We start from the raw sequence: 22,725 nt of genomic DNA, 5'->3' as shown, positions 1-22,725 counted from the left end.
TTAACCAAGATGGTAAAACACAATTGATCCACTTTACACTTGACTCTAAGAAAATTACTTTTAGAGCTAAATGATGTGCGCGCAACTCCATTTATCATCTTTTTTACATATTTGAGTGATAAGAATATAAGGGTCGGAATTCAAGGAGTACCCGAACTTCTAATACAACTCGCCTTCCTGTCCTAAATCTTCTATTAATTAGATTATTGCTTGAACCATCTAAAAAAAAATCAAAATGTTGAAGAAGCCTTGACGCAAGCAAAAGTCCATGCTTGCCACAGAATGGAGACGCATGAAGTAAGGCATTCCCCCACCTTTCCCTTGAGAAAATTGTGGCTCAAAAATGTTGTTTTTCGCTTATAACATGCGTTGCGCAAGCTAAATACTCTCATGCAGGGCATCAATTAGCAAGTATATCCCTTGTTTGTTAATTTTACCATTAAAAAGACACTTAATTTTAGCTAACGTGAATACATGTTTAATGTTATTTGATCATTAATCTTGAAAATGTAACGAAAACAAAGCTCGTGTCTCTGTCATGTACATGAAATGGGAGGACTAATTGAATTGCAAAAAATTAAATTGAAATATGCTAAACAGTCGCACTTTACACCTTGTTCGGATGAAATATCAATATACATATATAGGATAACGGTTCTTGAATCATGACACTAAAAATTCGTAGAACTGATTGGTGACAAGTTCTTATCGAGAAGCTTCCACATTTTTTTTTATTGGATCTCGTTTCACAATATCCGATATTTTCCTACCGTGCTATTTTTGTGGGCGTGTAAGATACCTGGTTTTAGACATCTCTTGACTAAACGCGATATCTGTTGCCATAAAGATTGTTACTGTAAAAAGCAATATATGTGCCTCTGGCGGCCCCATCTTCTTCTGTTAAATGCAAATACAAATGGCGTAATATTGGAGACCCAACTAGGAAAAAATGAAAAAAACTTGGAAAAAATTGCGAAGAGGGAAAGCCCGAATGAGCATATGCTGCCGCTGCCACAATTTCCATATACTCATATTATTATATATTATAGTACACCTTTTCTTGAATTCTGATGAATAAAAATTTCTCGCAACCCGCATTTCTTGCACTTTCGGTTGTCCTATCTCCCAAGGTAAAAATCTCACTAATTTGAAGTTTTCTAGTGTCTTCAAGAAAAGTGTTGCTTTTTTTTTTTTCTTTATTCATATATTATTAATTATTCTAGCCTTGCCGTTCTGGTCTGCCACCCCTTTTTATCCATTTATTATATAGATTCTCGAAATTTTGACCGAACCCATTTTGCAAGTGAGTTGATTTTTGGTGTTTTCTTTAATTTCTTCGATCGATTTCTTTTCCGAATTTTGCCCATTTTGATTCGTGGGGGGTGTCAAAAAAGTGAGATGGGTAGGATATTTGCGGTGACTCTTGAAGGCAAGATCTACAGTTGCAAGCACTGTGGGACTCACTTGGCTTCGTGTGAAGACATCGTCTCAAAGGTGAAAGGTCTATCATTTTTTTCTTTCAAGATCAATTTTTTCCCTTGTTTTTGCGACGATATTATCGTAATTTGACTCCAAAGATAATTGTTTTGTTTTGTTTTTTGTTTTTTTTAGTTGATGTGCAATCTTGAATTTGACACTTCAATTTTGGTTTTGAGCATGTTTATGGAGTCTGTTGTTGGGATTGGATTGGACATGATCTGACTCTCTTTTTTCTTGGTTAAAATGAGAGACTGCGAAATAATGCGGGAAGTGAAAACGACATGTAATATCTACTTTGTGCATTCCTTTCTAAACAACTGAGTGAAGGTCAAAGAAATAAATTAATTTTAAATCCTTCAACATCTGATTCAGTTCCATTTCCTTTGGTTCGAATTTAATCAAATTAATTGTTTCGCCCGATATTAAACACCGGGCGACGTTTTACGGTGGATGGTTGACTCTGTGTTGTTGATCATGTGGAGGTAATAATGGTGGCAGTTGGAGATTTAACTGGGAAGTGGTTTATTTCAATGGATGAATGATGCAGCTTATTGCAAAACCTGTTGGAACTGGTCCGACTCAACATTTTCTCGAAATCTTGATTCTTGCACTGTGATTAGGCCTTTAATGGATTCATATTTCCATTTGTTGTCTATCAATCTTGCTGTCAGTGCAATAAAGGCTGATCTTTGGTTGTTTGATCTAATGGCGAAACGAGTTTTTAAGCATTGCATATCAAGTTCCTCGGTCATTTAACTTTGTTCTTCCTTTGTTGATTCTTTGCTTCAGTCTTTCCAATGCAAGCATGGGAAGGCTTATCTCTTCAGTAAGGCGTAAGTGTTTCTCGATTTTGGGCTGTTGATGCTAATTAGGCAGGGAACATGTAGTTTTTCTCGGTCTTATCATCTATAAGTGATTTTTCGAGCGACAAATGTACAAATTGGTAGAGATACCCCTTCATTAATGATTGTGGATATGGCATTCATGTCAAGCAGTAAAAACGAGTTGATAGCTGTGAAGGCGTTACATTAACTTAAACTAAACTAGTGGCACAGGATGCAAACTTACAAAATGATTAGCATCGGCTTTCTAGTGGAGAAATGCGACAAATTTTATGTTTGAACATCATTTTGTGGACAAACATTTGGATAGTTTCCTCGTGCAGAGTGAATGTAACACTAGGGGAGAAAGTAGAGCGGATGATGATGACTGGAATTCATGTGGTTGTTGATATCTTCTGTGTTCGCTGTGGGTCAGTGGTTGGATGGAAATACGTAAGTTTTATTGTCTCGCAACAATGTAGGCTGTGGATCACATGTTAAGGCATGGGTCGTCATATGAATATTTTGCGCGATTGTTCTCAGGAAATGGCTTATGAGAAGAATCAAAAGTACAAGGAAGGCAAATCCGTTCTTGAGCGGTCTGTTCCATGGCTTAAGAGTCATTTTTAACAACCTTTCTCAATGTGAAATTATTTTCAAGTATGAAATGGTCCCATGATTTTGAGATGCGTATTTTCGATTGAACAGTTTCAAGATTTCGGGTCCAGATGGAAGTCATTATTGTGCAAGCCAAGAAGCATTCCCTGGAGGAAGCGATGCAAATGATTTTTGAATGACTCTTTAACATCTCTAAATGTATCTTCAATTGTACATTCTCTTCCTGCCTTCTTGAACTCCTGGATTCTTTCGTTGGTGCTTGTCGTGTTTGTCATGTACCGTATATCTTCATTGTACATAGTCCTTAAAATGACCCATGAATGATACATCGATGGAGCTTCAATTTATGTTATGTTATTTCTGTTCAAAAGGGGTTTAAATATTATGTGACAACATCCTCCTATGTATTTTTTCAGAATTTTATTTAGGCATGGTGTCCATGCCATGTCCGGTTCACGCTAAAGTTTTAAACTTTTGATTATTCATAAAATTTTGATAAGAAACAACTGATTGAAGAGAGAACTCTCCATTTGAAATCAACCAAAATAAGCATACACATGACTCGATGACTACTGCATATTCTAGTAACTTTAGAACTTCAGTTTTCAAAGTAGGAAAGATCAGGTTCCATGGAAGTACGATTCAATATTCTGGCACGAGTCTCTTTATCAGATCCAGCAGAACATTATCTTGACATTCTCCGAACTTGTGAAGAAGCATCGACATTGTTGTTGCATCAGCTGAGAAACCTCTTTTCACCATTTCTTCCAGGAGTGGTATTGCATTAAAAAGTTCTTTACTTTTCAGCAAACCTCGTACAAAAATATTGAACGTTTCACCATCGGGTACACAGCCGCTTTTTTCCATATCTATCAGCATTTCTTTTGCCTCCTGTACAAGTCCTTCTCGACAAAGACAACCAATAATGATGTTGTAAGTTATAACATTAGGCTTCAAACCCTTGGAAGGAAGTTCACCCAAAAGATTTCTAGCCATTTCGTGTTTTCCATCAAGGCACAATCCATATATTAGAATAGAATAGGTTACAATGTCACGGCTGACACCTTTCTCTTCCATCTCGTTGAAAAGCTTACAGCCAGCGTTAGATCTACCTGCATGAAATAATCCGTTTAACATGGAACTGTAGGACAACGTTTCAGGCTCCAACCCTCTGCTTGAAATTTCACGAAATAGTTTACAAGCGGCATCCACCTTTCCTTTCTTAAAGTATCCATTGATCATACTAGTGTAACTAATAATACATGGCTTAAGGCCCACATTTGGTAATGAATCAAATAACTTTTGTGCTCTCTCCATTTCTCCTCGCAAACAATATCCATCTATCAAGGCATTGTATGTGACAATGTCGGGCAGAATATTTCTTCGCTTCATGATTTTCAAGAGATCATCAGCCTCATGAACCTTCCCATCCTTGCAAAAAGAATCCACCAATATATTGAAAGTCACCAAATTTGGATGTACTCCGAGGTCTTGCATTTCATTTAAAAAGTCTACCACTTCTTTCCATCGACCAAATTTACATAATCCGTGAATCACTGAAGTATAAGTAACGACATTCGGGTAAACATTTTTCTCGATCATCTGGCATAACAAGCTTGAAGTAGTTACCCAAGATTGAGAGCCCAAGATCTACTCGATTCAGCAGGCAGTAGCAATTAATGGCGACATTCATCGTGTATTCATTAATAACAACACAGTGACGAATTTGATCGAACATCAGGTGGGCTGCATAATAGTGTTTCATCTTCACAACCACACTCAATATATTGTTGAACACAAGAACAGAAGGTTTCGGTCTCACTCTCACCATCTCCTGGAAGATGCCCACAGCATCCTCCAGCTGGGTCTGGGCCAAATGGGTCCTTTTTCTTCAAGTGATCTTACGGTTTGAAATTTAACACAGAAATATGAAATGAGATGATTAGGATTGTTGTAAGAGAATTTACCTAAAATTCCTCTCCGAATCAGAGAAATGGCATCAATTCGCCGCATATTTCTTCAGCCAACCGAATAAATAATCTGCAAACAGTTAAATATAGCAAAATAGAGAGATTTGATCTACTCAGGAACGGTAGGTGAGGTCCTGCCGTACTACACGTGATTCTACTATTTTCTCATTAGTTATCACAAATTATAAATTATCATTGATAAATACATCTATGCGACTCCTGGTCCGGAGCTCCCTTGTTAAATTTTTTGTTGTGTTTCTTAAAATTTTGCGCCATTAATTTTTTAATGGAAAGTGTTTTTTAGTGCTCTTTTAAATTTCTTTTGTTTAATTATTTTGGACAAAGATTTTATATTCGTGTTATATTACTCTTTCCATTTATTTAGATGCACAAAATATTAATATAATAAAAAATTTATATTCCTATAAGTATGGAAAGATTGCACCAATAATTTTTAGAATATTTGCTTGTTTGCATCTACGGACTAGGAATATGAAAAATAGAAGATTATGTTAATTTGAATTTTTTTTATTGAAGGTAAATTAATTGTTAATATTTAATTCATGTCCTAAATCTATATTGTGACACTTATGGAAATAAAAAATAATTATTGAAAACTACCTTAATTTTTGCTCTATAAATTTTAAAAAATTAATTTTTTGGACTTATTTCAATTTTATTGTCATAGTTACGTTTTTAATTTACTATATTATTTTAACGTAATATTTTGATTATTAAAATTTTAAAAAAAATATAAAAATTAAATCAAACCATTAACTTTCACCATTGCATTCAAGACAAGTGAAATCATGTCATAAGTCGAGGTTCTAATATTTTATTTATATAGAAAATGTACTCACATCCTTTATTCAATCATTTATTTATTTTTTAAAGATTTGATCATCTAACTAAACTTTCTGATATTTCAGTTTTTAGAAAGAGATATTATAAAACAAATGGTGATGACTAATTGTGTAATATTTTTGAAATTTTAGGGACTACAAATGTAATCAACAACATCAATATTTTCTTGTCCAAGATAAACAAATATCAATTTGGGCTAATTTTTGAAACATTTAAAACTAAATCGAGAAAATCAAATATTTAGGTTCGAACTGCAAAAATGGTAAAAAAAAAAAAAAAGAAAAAAAGAAAAAAGGGAACATAACCGAGAATTCGCCCTGAATAATATCAATTTGCGTTATTTTTTTTATAAAATATTTAAGGCAATGAATGTGCGGCATATCAAAATCATATATTTATTATTATTATTATTATTATTATTATTATTATTATTATTATTATTCACTGACTTACTTACATACTATTACGTGCTATTGCTATTACGACTACTACAAATATATGATCTTCAATTTTGAATTTTCCAATTTGTCATTTTCTATTTTGTATATTTGTTTTCTTTTGTGAGTTGTTTTTACCCTTTCATGTACTATATAATGCATTGAATTTTGTTAAATAATCATATCATGCGTTAATAAAAACCAAATCCTACTAATTAAGAACATTATTTGACATTGAGAATATTTTTACGTGTAGTTTTTGTTGGAGAACAAATTCTAGAGTTTCGGTGATAATAAGTCAAAACTAAAACCAAGCAATAAAAAAAATTAAGAACAGATCGAATTGGACCCAGCCAGATCGAAGAACAAGTAGTTGCCAGATCAAATATCCGATACAAATTAAGTCTCGGATTCTATCTATAGTCCCGCGTAAACAACTTAACTCAAGCAGATCGAACACACAGGACTTTCTCTAAGGACAAACCAAATCTATTTGAGCCGGATCAATGACTCGTCAAATAGCCAGATCAATCAATTCTCGAAAAGCTCAAAGCTCCACTTGAAAGTGACCGTTGAATTGGAAGACAAAGGCACATTGAATGTTGAAAAAGGCACTCACTAAAAGTCAAGAAACATGAGCCAATCTATGGAATATGTCGGAAGTTCAAATCCAAAATGGTTGGTGGCTCAGTGCCTAATGGCTAGTTTTCTGAAGGCTATATATATTCAAGAAGACTCAATACGAGAGGAGGGGATTTTTACAGTGATTACAGAGGACAACTTGAAAGAAATCAAATATTCGAAGTTATCAAATTCTAAGTCCATCTGGAAAAGCCAAAAAGCCTTCATTCAATATCCTAACTCAGAAATCAGTCTTATCAGATCAAAGTCTCGAGATCCTGAGTTAGAGTATATTACAGAGATTGTTGTGCTCAAATAAAGAAATACACAAGAACGATCCAGATCGAAGTCAATCACAGCGATCCAGATCAACACATTGAAGCACACTCTGTAGCTTCATTTGTAACTCAAGCAGATCGATTACTCTGTTTTGAGAGAGAAGAGTATTGCTAGGAGTTCTTGTTTAGGCATTGGATAAGTCCTAAATCGGATTGAATTTGTGCAAAGAGTTGTATAAATTAAAGTCTTCTAATGAAATCCTTCTGGACACAGAAGAAGGGGCGACGTAGGAGAATTCATCTTCGAACATCCAGAAACAACTCTATCTCCTTACATACTGCACTTACATTATATTATCTGCCTTAGTCTACTTTGATTCAAATCTGCGAGGAAGATTACTTCCGCCTGATTACTCCAGATCTTTCGAGCAGATCAAAGTTTTAAGCAACAAAACTTCCATCTGGTTTTAGCGAATCATATAGAAGAAATTTTAAAATTAAAATAGTGTATTCACCCCCCTACAACTATCTTCGATCCTAACAAGTGGTATCAGAGAGGTTCTTGCTTATCACCTGAATCGTCTCTTAAACTATGGCATCCTTAGCTATGGCATCTTTTAGAAAAATTCCTATGTTCTCAAAAGAAGATTACGATGATTGGAAAATTCGTATGCAGGCACATCTATCAGCACTGGATGATGACATGTGGTTCGTAGTATCAGATGGACCAATGAAGATTATGAAAGTCAACACTGCAGTTGTTATTACTGAAGGTGCCCCTCAGATGATAGAAAAGCCTAGAGCAGAATGGACTATTGAAGATAAGCGAAAAGCCAATCTTGATAATGTAACTAGAGATATACTATACAAAACTCTGGACAAGAACATGTTCAAAAAAATCAAAAGTTCTACTGCCAAAAAAATATGGGAAAAACTCACTCAACTATGTGAAGGAAATGATCAAACAAAAAAAAAACAAACTTATGGTGGCGATCCAAAAGTTTGACAACATGAAGATGAAACCAGGAGAAACCATGAACGAATTTGATGAAAGATTCAGCAGCATTATGATCGAGCTGAATGCACTTGGAAAGAATTACATCAATCGTGAAGTGACACTCAAAGTAATGAGAGCTTTACCTCGTGAATTGGATGTGAAGACAGTAGCTATGAAAGAATCCAAAGATTTCAATAAGATCGAATTACATGATCTATTTGCAGATCTCAAAGCTTATGAGTTTGAGTTGGGAGTTCGAACTGAGGAAGACACGTCAACATCACAAGTGACTAAAGCCCTCACTGCAGCAGACGAAACTCTAGCAACCAAGACTGCAGAACAAATCAGTAGTGATGCAATGTCACTATTTGTTAGAAAATTTGGAAGATTCATGAGGAAGAATAACAGTAACTTTCAAAGAGCAAATCGATCAAACTTCAAACCAAAGGAACCAGTTGAAGAAAATCGAGCTTGCTACAACTGTGAAAATAAGGGCACTTCATAGCTGATTGTACCAAACCTAAGAAGGATGAGAAAAGAACATCTTACAAGAAGACTCCAAGAGAAGAAAAGAAAAGGTTCAGAAAAAAAGAAAGATCAGAAGGCCTTATTAGCAGAAGAAAGAAACAGCACGTGGGCTGAATCTGGCACTACCTCATCTGACTCAGAAACATCATCAAAAAAAAGTGAAGATGACGATGTCAAATGTCTTATGGCTAATGACCTTGACAATCTAGATGATGAAGATGTACTTGACTTTACTTCTGATGAATTTAGTAGGGAAGATCTTATTAATGCATTAAATGAGATGATCATTGAATATCGTATACTATCTCGTAAGTTTGATGAAGTCAGAACAAATGAAAAAAGTCCAATAGATAAGTCAGATCAAAGTAATTCGGATGAGTGCACTAGATTAGACAGTCTAAAGGCTCAGATAAGTTTGTTAATGACCGAGAACAATGATATGAGAAGTAAGCTTCAAAAAACTTTATCCGAAAATCAGAGATTATCAGATCTAGTTAACTCTTGGAATAAAGCTTCGATATCCTTGGATAAACTTACTGGAATGCAAAAGCAAGTTGAAGATAAATCTGGCTTAGGCTATAACATGAATGAAGGAAGTTTATCCATCCCAACCACTCAATCCTGTCTGAAAAATAACAACTTCAAATATATGAAGTTTGTGAGATCTAGCACGATATATGAACCAGAAGCTCCTATGACATATTCAATACCCCAAAAGATTAAACTCTTACACAAAGGGCTGGGATATGTTGAGCCAGATAAATCTAAGTCACGATGGACTAAGCCTAGATCAAAATGGTCTGGCCATGGTTTTGAAAGACAAAGAATTCATTCAACTCAGCATAAACCACATTTCAATAACTCCTATAGAAGGTATTGAAAGTCAAATAGGAACAATCGATCTGATTACTACACTTGGCACACGCATCACAATGCACAAAGGACATCATATAGATCTGTCATTCCCAAAGAACAACATCATGGAAAGTCTGTAAGGATAATCCAAGTATGGATTCCAAAGGGATTAATCCAGCATGGACCCAAGTAGGAATGGGGACCAGAGTTATTTTAATTTGTTTATGAAGGTAAACAAAAGTGAGCTTATCATACAAGCAGTCTGGTACTAAGACAGTGGGTGCTCAATGCACATGACTGGAGACATAAGAATGTTATCTGAATAAACTCCAGGACCAGGACCTAAGATCACTTTCGAAGATAACTCTAAAGGTACAACTATGAGTAAGGGTAAGCTTATCCATAGAAATATTTGCGTTAATGATGTTCTACTTGTAGAAAATTTGAAATATAATCTGATTAGTATTAGTCAATTGTGCGATCATAACTATTGCGTATAATTTCAAAAGCACACTTGAACAGTAAAAGATCAATCTGAAATAACCATTTTGACAGGAGAAAGAAGTGAAAATACATACAAAGTAAATTGGACAGATCAACCATCCACTTCAGTCTGCCTGGTAGCATCAAAGATGAACCAAAATTGGTTATGGCACAAAAGACTCAATCACTTGAACTTCAAAGCTTTAGCCAATCTGGGTAAACATGAATTGGTTACATGTCTGCCTAAAATTGAGTTTTCAAACGATAAAGTTTGCACTGATTGTCAAATGGGCAAGCAAATCAGATCAACTTTTAAAAACAAAAGTTGTAAATCATCTTCCAAAAGCTTAGAACTATTGCACATGGATCTTCCAAATCAGATCCCTAGTTTTTGTTGATGATTTCTCAAGATTTACTTGAGTGATATTTTTAAAGAACAAAAATCAAACTGCCACCCAATTGATTAAACTTCTTTTAAGACTTCAAAATGAGAGATCTCTAACGATTGACAAAATTAGAAGTGACAGAGGAACCGAGTTTACAAATCAAACTCTGTCTACCTATCTGAAAAATCATGGAATCAAGCATGAGTATTCTGCAGCAAGAACTCCACAACAAAATGGTGTTGCAGAAAGGAGAAATAGAACTCTGAAAGAAACTGCCAGAACAATTATTGTTGATTCAGGTATTTCACAAAAGTTTTGGGCAGAAGCTGTAAATACAGCTTGTTATACTCAGAACAGATCAATGATTAACAAGGAAATTGGAAAAACACCTTATGAGATCTGGTACCGTAAAGTTTCGATGATATCATACCTCAAGGTATTTGGATGCAGATGCTTCATTCACAACAATGGCAAGACTCATCTAATTGCACTTGATGTCAGATTATATGCTGGCCTATTCCTTGGATATTCATCTGTTAGTAAAGCATATAGAGTTTTCAATACTAAATCTCTAACAGTTGAGGAATCAGCTCATGTTGTGTTTGATGAAACATCTATCACTAATGAATCTCCAAGCTTAAATAATCTTAGTAACAGAATAGAAGATTTGAAGCTTGATACAGATGTTGAAGAAAAAATCCAAATCAGACAGAATAGAGAAATTCAATATGAACCAGCTCAAGTTGGACAACAAATACCAGAAGAACCACCAATTGACAATGAGGTTCCAACAAACACAGATCACATTGAACATCTCGATGATCAAGATAAACAAGGAAACACAGATCAACTTGGCCCAAATTACAGATGGTCCAAGACTCATCCACCAAACTTGGTAATAGGTAATTCTTCTGTACCTTTGAGAACCGGAGGTCAGATGATTAATGAGTTAATGCATGCTGCTTTTATTTCTCACATAGAACCTAAACAAGTAGAAGAAACATTACTTGACAGTAACTGGATAGAGGCAATGCAATATGAATTAAACCAATTTGAAAGAAATTCTGTCTGGCATTTAGCTCCTAGACCTTCAGATAAATCTATAATAGGAACTAGATGGGTATTTAAGAATAAACTCAATGAAAGTGGTACTGTAGTAAGAAATAAGGCTCTCTTATTAGCACAAGATTACAGACAAGAGGAAGGAATCAATTTCGATGAAACATTTGCTCTGGTAGCTAGACTTGAAGCTATTAGAATATTTCTTGCTTATGTCGCCTTCAAAGATTTTAAAGTATACCATATGGATGTTAAAAGCGCATTATTAAATGGATTTCTTCAAGAATAAGTGTTTGTTGAACAACCCCAAGGCTTTGAAAGTCAAACTTATCCAGATCATGTATTCAAGCTGGATAAAGCTCTTTATGGGTTGAAACAAGCTCCGCGAGCTTGATATGACACTCTCTCACTTTTTCTAAATGATCACGGTTTTACTATTGGTTCAGTAGATAAAACTCTTTTTAAATTTGTCAAAGACGATCATACTTTATTAGTTCAAATATATGTTGATGACATCATTTTTGGGTCAACTAACCCCAAATTATGCAAGAAATTCTATAAGATGATGCATGACAAATTTGAGATGAGTATAATGGGAGAGTTGACATTCTTTCTCGGATTACAAGTCAAACAAATAGAAAAAGGAATATTCATTAATCAGGTCAAATACACAAAGGAACTTCTAAAGAAGTTTAGAATGGATAATTGTTCTGCTGCTAGTACCCCAATGAGTGTTTCAATCAAATTAGACAAAGATGAAGCTGGACTTTCAGTGGATCAAACTTTATTCAGAGGATTGATAGGATCACTACTCTATCTGACAGCAAGCAAACCAGATATTATATTCTCAGTCGATCTTTGTGCAAGATTTCAATCTGATCCGAAGCAATCTCACTTCATTGTTGCCAAAAGAATTCTAAAATATCTAAAGAGAACTCAGAATGTTGGATTATGGTATCCAAAGGATTCAAGCTTTAATCTAATTGGTTACTCAGATATAGATTATGTAGGTTGTAGAATTGATTGTAAAAGCACAAGTGAGACTTGTCAATTTCTTGGAGATAGAATTATTTCTACGTTTAGCAAAAAACAAACATCTATTGCTACATCTACAGCTGAATCAGAATACTTAGCCGCAGGAATTTGTTGTGCACAATTGCTCTGGATTCAACATCAACTCAGAGACCATGGTGTTGATTCATCTGAATCACCAATTTTCTATGGCAATACAAGTGCAATTGCTATCACATACAATCCTGTTTTACATTCCAGAACGAAACATATTGACATTCGTCATCATTTAATCCGAGACCATGTGCAAAAGAAAAACATTCGTCTAGAACATGTCTCAACCGATCTGCAAGTTGCTGATATTTTCACAAAGCCAATACCCGAAGCTAAGTTTTCTTATTTTCGAAATATTCTTGGCTTAATTGATATTGATTAATATGCACATGTTTAGGGGGAATATTAATTATATGATGGTCACTTGCTTGAATAAGAACAGATAAGAAGCATAAAGAATAATCGCATTTCATTCATTGATCTGCATTGAAAGTTACACGAGCAAGATCTATCCTACTACGCATTTCATGGCTCCAGTTGATCATCCAAGCACTTCGAGAGCCTTGACCATTGCAGACGTTATAATCAAAGCATATGTTCTGCATTTCATCTCGCTCAGTGAGAATAATGAGAAGCCGAACTCCAGAAGACTTCAGGACGTCTCAAGTTCTTTGAGTACCAAGCATGAACTTGCACCATTGCATCCTTGCATGATTAGACGCATTGCAGGAGACAACAAAGGAAGGTTAGCACGGGGAGGACAACGAAAGGAATCTAGGAAATGCCACATCCTCATCCCTCGCTCTCTCACTCGCTCAAAACGCATCACCTCCTCGGATCCTGAAACGACCCTAACTCTCTAAATGTAAATAAATATGCGGAATTTTTTTATTTTTTTTATTTTTTTTTACTTACTATGTAAAAATATGTACATACATGCCCATACATATATGCACAAAATAAGTAGTTTTTTTTTAAAAAAATAAATAACTTGAATAAAATAACGCAACAATTCGAAAATTTAATATTTCATAAATTAAATATCTGAGTCATGCATTTAATAAAATACTGACAAAAGCAAAATAAATTAAAGTTTACCTGCACTGAAAATATTTAAATAAAAACATACAATAGTGTCAATTACTGAAAATAAATAAAAATGTATAACATGATAAAATATTCGAAACATGCATATAGACTCAGACAACGGTCACGGGGTCACTGCATGTCCACTCATAGGTCCTCGCCGCCGGTGGGTACTACATCCTCCTCTACGTACTCACCTGCACCATATCAGTGTAGTGAGCCTAGAGGCCCAACATGCTAACATAACAAGGGTTTAAAATAATTTAAATCACTTAAATACTAATACATTACATATACATGAATGAGCATGCTTAAAAATATCATGAACATAACATAAACTTAAATTAGACTTGAATATCATAATAATACATAAACATTGTTGAGCAAAGTATTTTCTAACATCGAAAGGTCTTATCCATAGTGTAACCATACATACATTAAATACTGATCAGCGTGGTAAACCAACGTACATGGCGGTGACGAATCACCTCTTAAATTGGCAGTAAACTGCCCTTCAATAGTTCACATATGGGGACGAATCCCCCTTAAATTGTAACACTACTTCATCTTCTAACATAAAATTATTTTTCTTTTGCTCAACCTTAAATATTAAATCATGCATAAAAATTATTTCATGAATGCATGTACTTAAATAAAATGTGTGTCCTTTATATATATTTAATTTAATTTCATACTAACATATAAATACTAAAAATAACTTCCATGCATAAAAATAATTAAATATATATTCAGGGCACATGCAATTTCTCATGGGTTGTACTAAACTGCTGGCCCTAACACTCAAGCCCAATTTCTCAAATTATGGCCCATTAACACTGAGACTGGCCCATTAACATACTTAAGCCCATTAACACATTTCTAAGCCCAATAAAATTTCCTGGCCCAATAACACTCTATTCTGACCCAATAGGACCAAAAGCCCAAAGACTGGCCCAATAATTTCCATGGGCTCTGAAGCCCATAAAAATTAGTGGACTAACTTAAATTAATTATTTAGGCTCACTAAGAAAATTAAATATAGCCCATTAATTTAATTAAACTAATTAGCCCAATTAAACACTTAGACTTATTAATTAACTTAAAAATAAAATACCCGAGCCCAACTAACTTGACCCGGACTCGAACCCAACTAACATAATCCATGACCCACTGACTTGACCCGGACCACCAACCCGACCCGGAAATCCACCTGGAACCCTAACCCGACCGCCCCCTACTCTCGTTTCTGCTGCGGCCGTGAGCAGCAGCCACTCCTTGGCTGCTGCCGGCCTGCTCCGGCCGCCCCTGGCTGGAGCGCCGCCGCCCAGACGTAGCCCACGTCTGGGCGGTTCGAACCTAGCCACTAACCCAGCCCCATGCACCCTAGAACCCTTAGCCGAACCCTTCTTCCCGTGAACCCTAATCTGCGTCTCCCATGGAAGCCGTCTGAACATTGTGGTTTCTTGGGCTCGTTTGGCTCGAACCACTCGAGCCATTCGAGTCCAGGCCACCCCCACACCGCCTAGGAACCCTGACCAACAGCCTAGACGCAACCATGGAGGAAAACATGAGCATGAACAACCAAACACAACAAGAACCGTGCGCCTTCAATCATAAAAACGAACACTTTTTCTGAAAACTTTGAAATTTCGATGCATACACAATACACACACCATAATATCTGATATAGTACGAAAAATAGGGAAGAAAATCATGTCTTGCACCGTTGAATGGAGAGAAGTAGGCGTAGATGACGATTCCGGGACGATGGGGCGACGATGACACAACTTGGAAGCTTCAAAATCGTGGCTATGGAGTCCTTAGAGATGCTAGCCGATGAAGAAGATGAAGAACAAGGGAGGTGGCGGCTGAATGCTTTGGGTCGTGGTGTTTGGGGGTAGAATTAGGGTGTTTTTAATTAAAATAAAGTTTTGGAATAATTAAAAATATTAATAAGGATTTTAATTATGAAATATATAACTTAAAAGCTCTAAATAATAATTAAAATCTGATAACTTTAATAAAATCCCGAAATATATAATTAAGGGAATTTTAAAGATAATAAAAAGTCATTATTTTGGCTTATTTTGAATAAAAACGGACTCCTAAAAATATATAAAATTAAATACTGATAATTTTGAGGAAATAAAACTCAAAATAATATTTTTGGGCTCTAAAATGCTCATGAAATAAATTGGATAGAAAGTTGTCATCTCGTCCGTTCACGGTCCCGTCTACGCGATAAAATAATTTAAATGCCAAAAATCATAAAAATCTCAAATTATGGATTAAATGCTTGAAAATAAATATTAAAACTTGCACAATTAATTCACATAATAATTTAACCAATAAATCTAAAATTTTAAATAAATAAATTTTCTAATTATGCATGCGAATTTACGTATTAAAAATACCGGGTGTTACAGATCTCGAGGAAGAAGAAGTAGAAACAGACTTCTTGAAAGATTGAGCACGGCGACCCAAAGAACTCGCGGGTCTAGATGAGTAGAAGGATCTGTTACGGCGGATGCTGTCCTCTGCCTGGTGACATCGGATCACTAATACCTCATAAGTCATGTCATCCCCATAGCAACTCGATCATGAATTTCCAGATTAAGGCCTTGGAGGAACAGATTATACTTCGCCTTCGTGCTATCAGAAATCTGGGGGCAATAGGGCAGTAACTTAAAGAAATTCAACTGGTACTCATCGATCGACATAGATGTCTGCCGCAAACTCAACAACTCGCTTTTCTTCGCCTTTCAGAGAGCAGGAGGAAAATACAGCTTATGAAAAGCCGTGCGGAACTCATCCCAGGTAGCAACTCCTCGGTCTGCAATAAAAGGCGCAGAAGTAGAATCCCACCACTTCCGAGCTCGTCCTTCTACCAAAAAATCAAGAGACTCCATCCGCTGCTCCTCAGTGCATCGAAACTCCCGGAAACAAACTTCCATACGTCGTAGCAAGTTCTCTGCATCCTCCGGTGACTCTCCTCCGACTAAAGGTTTCGGACCCATCTGCATAAACCTATGCATGCTGAAACGCCTGTGATCATCATGGCAATGGTGATGACGTCCCCAACGATGCTCTCGATCATCCTGATCACCCCAGCGTCCACCTACGCTGCCGTGGCTACTCTCGTCACCATGACCCGCCATCTACACGATGATTAAAGGTTAATCCCAATTCCAACAATCTAGATCCCAAGGTTACTATGCATGCTATGATACCATAAATGTAGTGCCCTGTACCGTGATCACCTATTAATCAGAAGTTTAAACATGCATTAAAATAAACCATAAAAAAAAAATAAACATCGAAAATAGCAAAACCCATAATTATTATACAACCATATCGAATAAATCCAGTGTATTAATCCAAATACAACAGAAACAAAAGCTTAGACAAAGCCCTGATGGTCATCCAACACCTAAGCCCTCCTGGAACCACCCGTATCGTCCAGCCGCAGACCTGCCCCATGGAATAGGGTGCCTAGATACAACAAAGTACGGGACGTGAGCATGATAAGCTCAGTACGAGAGTATGAGTATACGGTGTTATGTGTGCATGTATGCAAGTGAACTGAGTACCAATACACTCAGGTCAAGAAACAAGCTCATAGACCGGGCCCAGGGTATATAGCACGCTGCGCCGTCGCCTCAAGAGGTAGCTCATATACCCAGTGGATAATGGTGACCTGATACTAGTACATGTGTCCAACCATAACGGTGAATTGACACAAGGCTGAAGTATCCAACCATCCACAACTCGTAGGGTGAGCGCCCTACTACAGGATACCTCTAAGGTAAAAGCTCAATATGCTCATGTATGCAACATACAGTCATGACATGCTCTATATAAAGGCATATAAAAATATGCAATCACATAATCCATGCAAACACATAATACATGCATACTCATCTGGATATCTCGAATAAATACTTCCGTACCTCATACACTAGGCAAGTTAGACCAGCACTATGTCCAAGCCTACAGTCCGCACTATAATGCAAAGTACTCATGCATTACCACTTTATTCTAAAAGCCTTAACTACGCTATAGCATACTCCTTATTTACTATAAAGAGCCAGAGCTATACATGCGTCCATTGTCAGCCCACTGATGATGATTGCCCCAGAACTTGGGCACTGCTCCGCAGCAACCCTGGAGCGCCTCGCCACCCTCCGGACCAAGCTTAGGAAGGCTGGAAACCACCTAAAACACCTGGACTACACCTAAAACGAGAGAGAAAGAATGATTTGGGGTGAAAAATGAGGTCATCGGAACCCCTATTTATAGAGCACAATCGGAAGCTCCGATAGTGCCAACGGAAGCTCCGTTCTGTGCATGGAATCCACGTTGCAACTGGTTGAGATCGCAAGCTCCGATGTGCCAACGGAAGCTCCGATGTGTTGCATGTGGCTACGTGTACAATCCTCATCGCCACGTCTTCAGACAGCAGATCGGAAGCTTCGTTCTCCATCGGAACTTTCGTTCGTATCAGCAGCTCCGATCTGCACAACGGTGGCTCCGAAGTGAACACCCATTTCTTTACTGTTTTTGGACCCCCGAGACCTACCCTACCATTTTTGGATGTTCCGGATCTGATTTTTCCCTTATTTTAATTAAATAATGACTCCTTAAATATGTTTTGACACATTTAAAATTATATGTCATTTTTTAACATGTTTAAAATCACTTAATCTTGTAAAATGGAAATCGGGCTACTACAACGAGAGTCTAAACTATGCCAGAAATTCTGCTCTGCAGAATTTCTGTTCCAAACCAGTGGCTTTGACACAGTTTATCATCTTCTTAAGATCCGATTCAGTCTTTGACTAGTGAATATGATTTGTAGATCATTGTCTTATCTTTCCAACGCATGGTGAATCGCTCCATTCGAATAATCGAGCTGCAAGATATGCCCAAAATACAAAAACTGCTTGTGGTAAACTGATGGTGTGTTTTCTGCTAAACTGATGTGATTCAGTTTGGTATTGCGACGTTAGTTTGGCCAAGATAACATCCGTTTTTTCTCAACTGACGTGAAATACAATATGTTCCAAATTGAGTTTTCTATGCAGTCGTCTTAGAGGATAATAATTTGAATCTCTGATCCATGAGATATCATCAAAATAGCAGAACTCGCCAGAGATTCAATTTTGCTAACTTTGAGTTTTGGCTTCCATGTTTAGTTTAGCAACTTCACACTAGAGTAAATATGTTAGAAACACAATAACAAATTTTATTATCATCAAAATCAGGATTGCTTATATTCCAAAACCCAACACTTTTTCTCGCCATTAAATTTTTTTAGAATTAAGGTTTTAATTTTCCCAATTATGGATTTTTTACAATTTCCATTTTATGGAAAAAAAAGTAAAAAATTAAATAAAGGTATGCAACAATTGATGTTGAAAAATTTATTCATATTTAATTGAGTTATCTTGAGGCCAACTCGATTAAAATTAATGAAAGGACCAACTCGATCAAAATTTATAAATATTTAGGATTAAATTGAAAACTCTGAAATATTTGAGACCAAACCGAGAAAGGAGTCCATCATTTGGGACTGAATCTCTTTTCTCTGTTAATTTTTACCATTAAATTAACGGCAGGATCAACTCGGGCTAATTTCTGAAATGTTTTAGAACTAAACTAAAAATAGAGAAAATTGTTTTTTTGGTAATGTATGTTTGTCATTTTGCGATTTCAGTCATTTATATTTTCAGATTTCAGTTTTAGTCCGCTATCTTTATTTTTTTGGCAATTTTAGTCCTTTTTTCGACGTGGCGCTAATGTGGCACCAATTCAGTGCTGATGTGGAGCTGACGTGTACAATGCCACGTAAGCATTTTCGAATAAAAATGACCGAAATTGCCAAAAATCAGAACATGCAGGACTAAAACTGGAATATGAAAACATAGAGGACCAAAATCGCAAATTGACAAACATACAGAACTAAATTTGCAATTTTTCCCTAAAAATATCAAAATATTTAAAATCGAACCAAAAAAATGGTAAAAAAAATATAGAACTGAACTAATATTTCGCCTACCCTAAATAATATAACAAACGAAAATTTTTTTTAAAAAAAAACACACAAAAGAAGAATGATCAATTTTTTTTAATCAAATGATTAAAATTCTTAAAGAATAAAAAGTAATATAAAAATATAATATGACAAATTTTATGGTAAATAATTAGATAAATCGCTTTATCTGATTAGTTTCAGGAGTCAATAGCTTCTACTGCCATAAGTCAAGTCTGCTAAAGCAGAGCACACTTCACTTGATTACTATTATTATTATTATTTATCTCCGCATTTGACATAAAAATCCACAAGAGGCGTACCTGACTACACTTCACTTGATTACTATTATTATTATTATTTATCAAGATTTAAAGTTTATCAACTCGGCATGGAAGATTATCATTTATTATCTATTGAGTTTTCAAAGTAGGAACGATCAGGTTCCATAGAAGTACGATTCAATATTTTGGCACAAGTCTCTTTATCAGATCCAGCAGAACATTATCTTGACATTCTCCCAACTTGTGAAGTAGCATCGACGTTGTTGTTGCATCAGCTGAGAAACCTCTTTTCACCATTTCTTCCAGGAGTGGTATTGCATTATACTGTTCTTTACTTTTCAGCAAACCTTGGACAAAAATATTGAACGTTGCACCATCGGGTAAACAACCGCCTTTTTCCATATCTATTAGCATTTCTTTTGCCTCCTGTACAAGTCCTTCTCGACAAAGAGAACCAATAAGGATGTTGTAAGTTATAACATTAGGCTTCAAACCTTTGGAAGGAAGTTCACCCAAAAGATTTCTAGCCATTTCGCGTTTTCCATCACCGCACAATCCATATAGTAGAATAGAATAGGTAACAATGTTAGGGCTGACACCTTTCTCTTCCATAACTTGTAAATATGAAAATGCTTGGGTAAATTGTTTAGTCCTACACAACCTATCCAACAAAATATTGCAAGTACAAATATCACAAAACACTTTCCGAGCTTCCATCACGTTGAAAAGCTTCCAGCCAGCGTTAGATCTACCTGCACGAAATAATCCATTTAACATGGAATTGTAGGTCATTGTATCGGGCTCCAACCCTCTACGTGAAATTTCACGAAATAGTTTACAAGCTGCATCCACCTTTCCTTTCCTAAAGTATCCACTGATCATACTAGTGTAACTAATAATACATGGCTTAAGGCCTATATTTGCTAATGAATCAAATAACTTTTGTGCTCTATCCATTTCTCCTCGCAAACAATATCCATCTATCAAGGCACTGTATGTGACAATGTCGGCAGGAATATTTCTTTGCTTCATGATTTTCAACAGATCATCAGCATCATGAACCTTCCCATCCTTGCAAAAAGAATCCACCAATATATTGAAAGTCACCAAATTTGGATGAACTCCAAGGTTTTGCATTTTATTTAAAAGGTCTCCCACTTCTTTCCATCGACCAAATTTACATAATCCGTGAATCACTGAAGTATAAGTAACGACATTCGGGTAAACATCTTTCTCTATCATCTGGCATAACAATTGGAGAGCATCATCTACCATATCATCTTTGCATAGACTATCCATTATTGTGCTATACGAATGAACATTAGGTTTGCAGCTTCCCTTCTCTAATTCGCCAAGCAAATCACGGGCCATGAGAGTGTACCCAGCTTTGCACAAGCCGTTAATTACAGCTAGAAACGTGACTTCATCTGGCTCACATAGTTTCTCTCTGAATAACTTTTTAAAAACCTGAACTGCATCAAAAGTCTTATCTGCTAAAAAAAGCCCTTTGATGAGAGTGTTATAGGTGATTACGCCTGGTTCATGACCAATCTTGAAGTAGTTACCCAATATTGAGAGCCCAAGATCTACTCGATTCAGCAGGCAGTAGCAATTAATAGCGACACTCATCGTGTATTCATCAATAACAACACATTGACGAATTTGATCGAACATCAGGTGGGCTGCATAATAGTGTTTCATCTTCACAACCACACTCAATATCTTGCTGAACACACGAACAGAAGGTTTCGGTCTCACTCTCACCATCTCCTGGAACATTTCCACAGCATCTTCCAGCTCACGTATAGAACTAAAATCAAACCTGGGTTTGGGCCAAATGGGTCCTTTTTCTTCAAGTGATCTTACGGTTTGAAATTTAACACAGAAATATGAAATGGGATGATTAGTCGCAATAGGATTGTTGTAAGAGAATATACCTAAAATTCCTCTCCGAATCAGAGAAATGGCATCAATTCGCCGCATATTTCTTCAGCCGACCGCATAAATAATCTGCAAACAAACTCGCCGCTGAATGGTAATTTCTTTCTAATCAAAGTTACGAAGGCAAATTACATGGGCATTTAAAATAAAGAAAAAACAAATAACTCCTGTGTAAAATTAATCGCATTTAAAATAATTTTTTAAAGAATAAAACTCCATACGATTGGGATAAATGTCATTGAGTTTTTTCAAATTTGTTTTAGAAAAAATGTAGAATATATTAGATTTTAATATTTTTTGGGAATTTATTTACGTCTTAAACCTTCACATCGATTATTGGCCCGAAGTTACGTGGATAATAATTTGACCACAGAGAGCAATTTTATTTCAATTTAGGGGAGAGTTTTTCTCGATCAAGTTCTCACAAATTCAAAATCTGTAAATTAATTGCAAATTTTTTTTTTTTTCCTTTTTTCATTACTTCTTTTTTTCACATAAATAATGTAAGCATCTTTCCACATTTCCATGCATTTTGATATAACAATGAATTTTATTGTTATATTTATAAACATGACAAAATTATATCTCATATGTACCACCACCACTGGTGATTAAATAAAACGATAATTAGGCTTTTAAAAAAAATAAAAATAATATTGCAGGGTAAACTTGTTAATATCTGACATTTCTAGTATTCAATAATATTGCAGGTTTCGTGTCAAAAATAAAAATAAAAATAAAAAATCTTTATTATCTTTTTTTACTTACACAAGATTCGAGTCCTGATAAGAAATACTTCAGTACACCTTTGGGGAAGACATGAATCGATCTTGATAAGAAATGACTTCATTCTACTCATCAGGCTTTGGATTGATTCAGAGTGTTAGAGCTAAGGCATGCAGGGGACTTCGAATCCGGTTTC

The 22,725-nt window shown here is 35.8% G+C and overlaps 2 protein-coding genes and 1 pseudogene across 4 annotated transcripts; 1 reads left to right on the top strand and 2 right to left on the bottom strand.

The window, feature by feature from the left end:
* Positions 1 to 927: 927 nt before the first annotated feature.
* LOC140871555 (protein yippee-like) lies at positions 928 to 3,281 on the top strand. 2 transcript variants are annotated; one of them, XM_073274105.1, is made up of 6 exons: positions 928 to 1,130; positions 1,395 to 1,494; positions 2,269 to 2,312; positions 2,645 to 2,753; positions 2,844 to 2,899; positions 3,009 to 3,281. In XM_073274105.1, the coding sequence occupies exons 2-6, from the start codon at positions 1,399 to 1,401 to the stop codon at positions 3,091 to 3,093; spliced, it is 390 nt and encodes a 129-aa protein (XP_073130206.1). In that variant the 5' UTR covers positions 928 to 1,130; positions 1,395 to 1,398; the 3' UTR covers positions 3,094 to 3,281. The 2 variants fall into 2 exon arrangements, with proteins under 2 accessions (XP_073130206.1, XP_073130205.1); XM_073274104.1 differs by having other exon boundaries at positions 928 to 1,494.
* Positions 3,282 to 3,438: 157 nt separating this feature from the next.
* LOC140871475 (uncharacterized) lies at positions 3,439 to 4,931 on the bottom strand (annotated as a pseudogene).
* Positions 4,932 to 19,948: 15,017 nt separating this feature from the next.
* LOC140871606 (uncharacterized) lies at positions 19,949 to 22,694 on the bottom strand. Of its 2 annotated transcripts, none has more exons than XM_073274188.1 (2): positions 22,572 to 22,694; positions 19,949 to 21,872 (listed from the first exon to the last, which is right to left on the bottom strand). In XM_073274188.1, exon 2 carries the CDS (start codon positions 21,843 to 21,845, stop codon positions 20,040 to 20,042), a length of 1,806 nt encoding a protein of 601 aa, XP_073130289.1. In that variant the 5' UTR covers positions 21,846 to 21,872; positions 22,572 to 22,694; the 3' UTR covers positions 19,949 to 20,039. The 2 variants fall into 2 exon arrangements, with proteins under 2 accessions (XP_073130289.1, XP_073130290.1); XM_073274189.1 differs by lacking the exon at positions 22,572 to 22,694 and having other exon boundaries at positions 19,949 to 21,684; positions 21,800 to 21,985.
* Between the last annotated feature and the right edge of the window lie 31 nt (positions 22,695 to 22,725).

Source organism: Henckelia pumila, unplaced genomic scaffold (genome assembly GCF_033568475.1).
Source record: "Henckelia pumila isolate YLH828 unplaced genomic scaffold, ASM3356847v2 CTG_461:::fragment_3, whole genome shotgun sequence".
NCBI lineage: Eukaryota > Viridiplantae > Streptophyta > Magnoliopsida > Lamiales > Gesneriaceae > Henckelia > Henckelia pumila.
Note: the sequence above shows the minus strand (reverse complement) of the source record. Positions and strands in the feature narration are given on the sequence as shown.

Bases quoted from the DNA above. Each gene is read 5' to 3' on its own strand.
- LOC140871606 (XM_073274188.1), bottom strand. From the start codon at position 21,845: ATGCGGCGAATTGATGCCATTTCTCTGATTCGGAGAGGAATTTTAGGT.
- LOC140871555 (XM_073274105.1), top strand. From the start codon at position 1,399: ATGGGTAGGATATTTGCGGTGACTCTTGAAGGCAAGATCTACAGTTGC. The intron at 2,313-2,644 runs GTAAGTGTTTCT...TTCCTCGTGCAG, and splicing joins GCTTATCTCTTCAGTAAGGC to AGTGAATGTAACACTAGGGG. The intron at 2,754-2,843 runs GTAAGTTTTATT...GATTGTTCTCAG, and splicing joins CAGTGGTTGGATGGAAATAC to GAAATGGCTTATGAGAAGAA.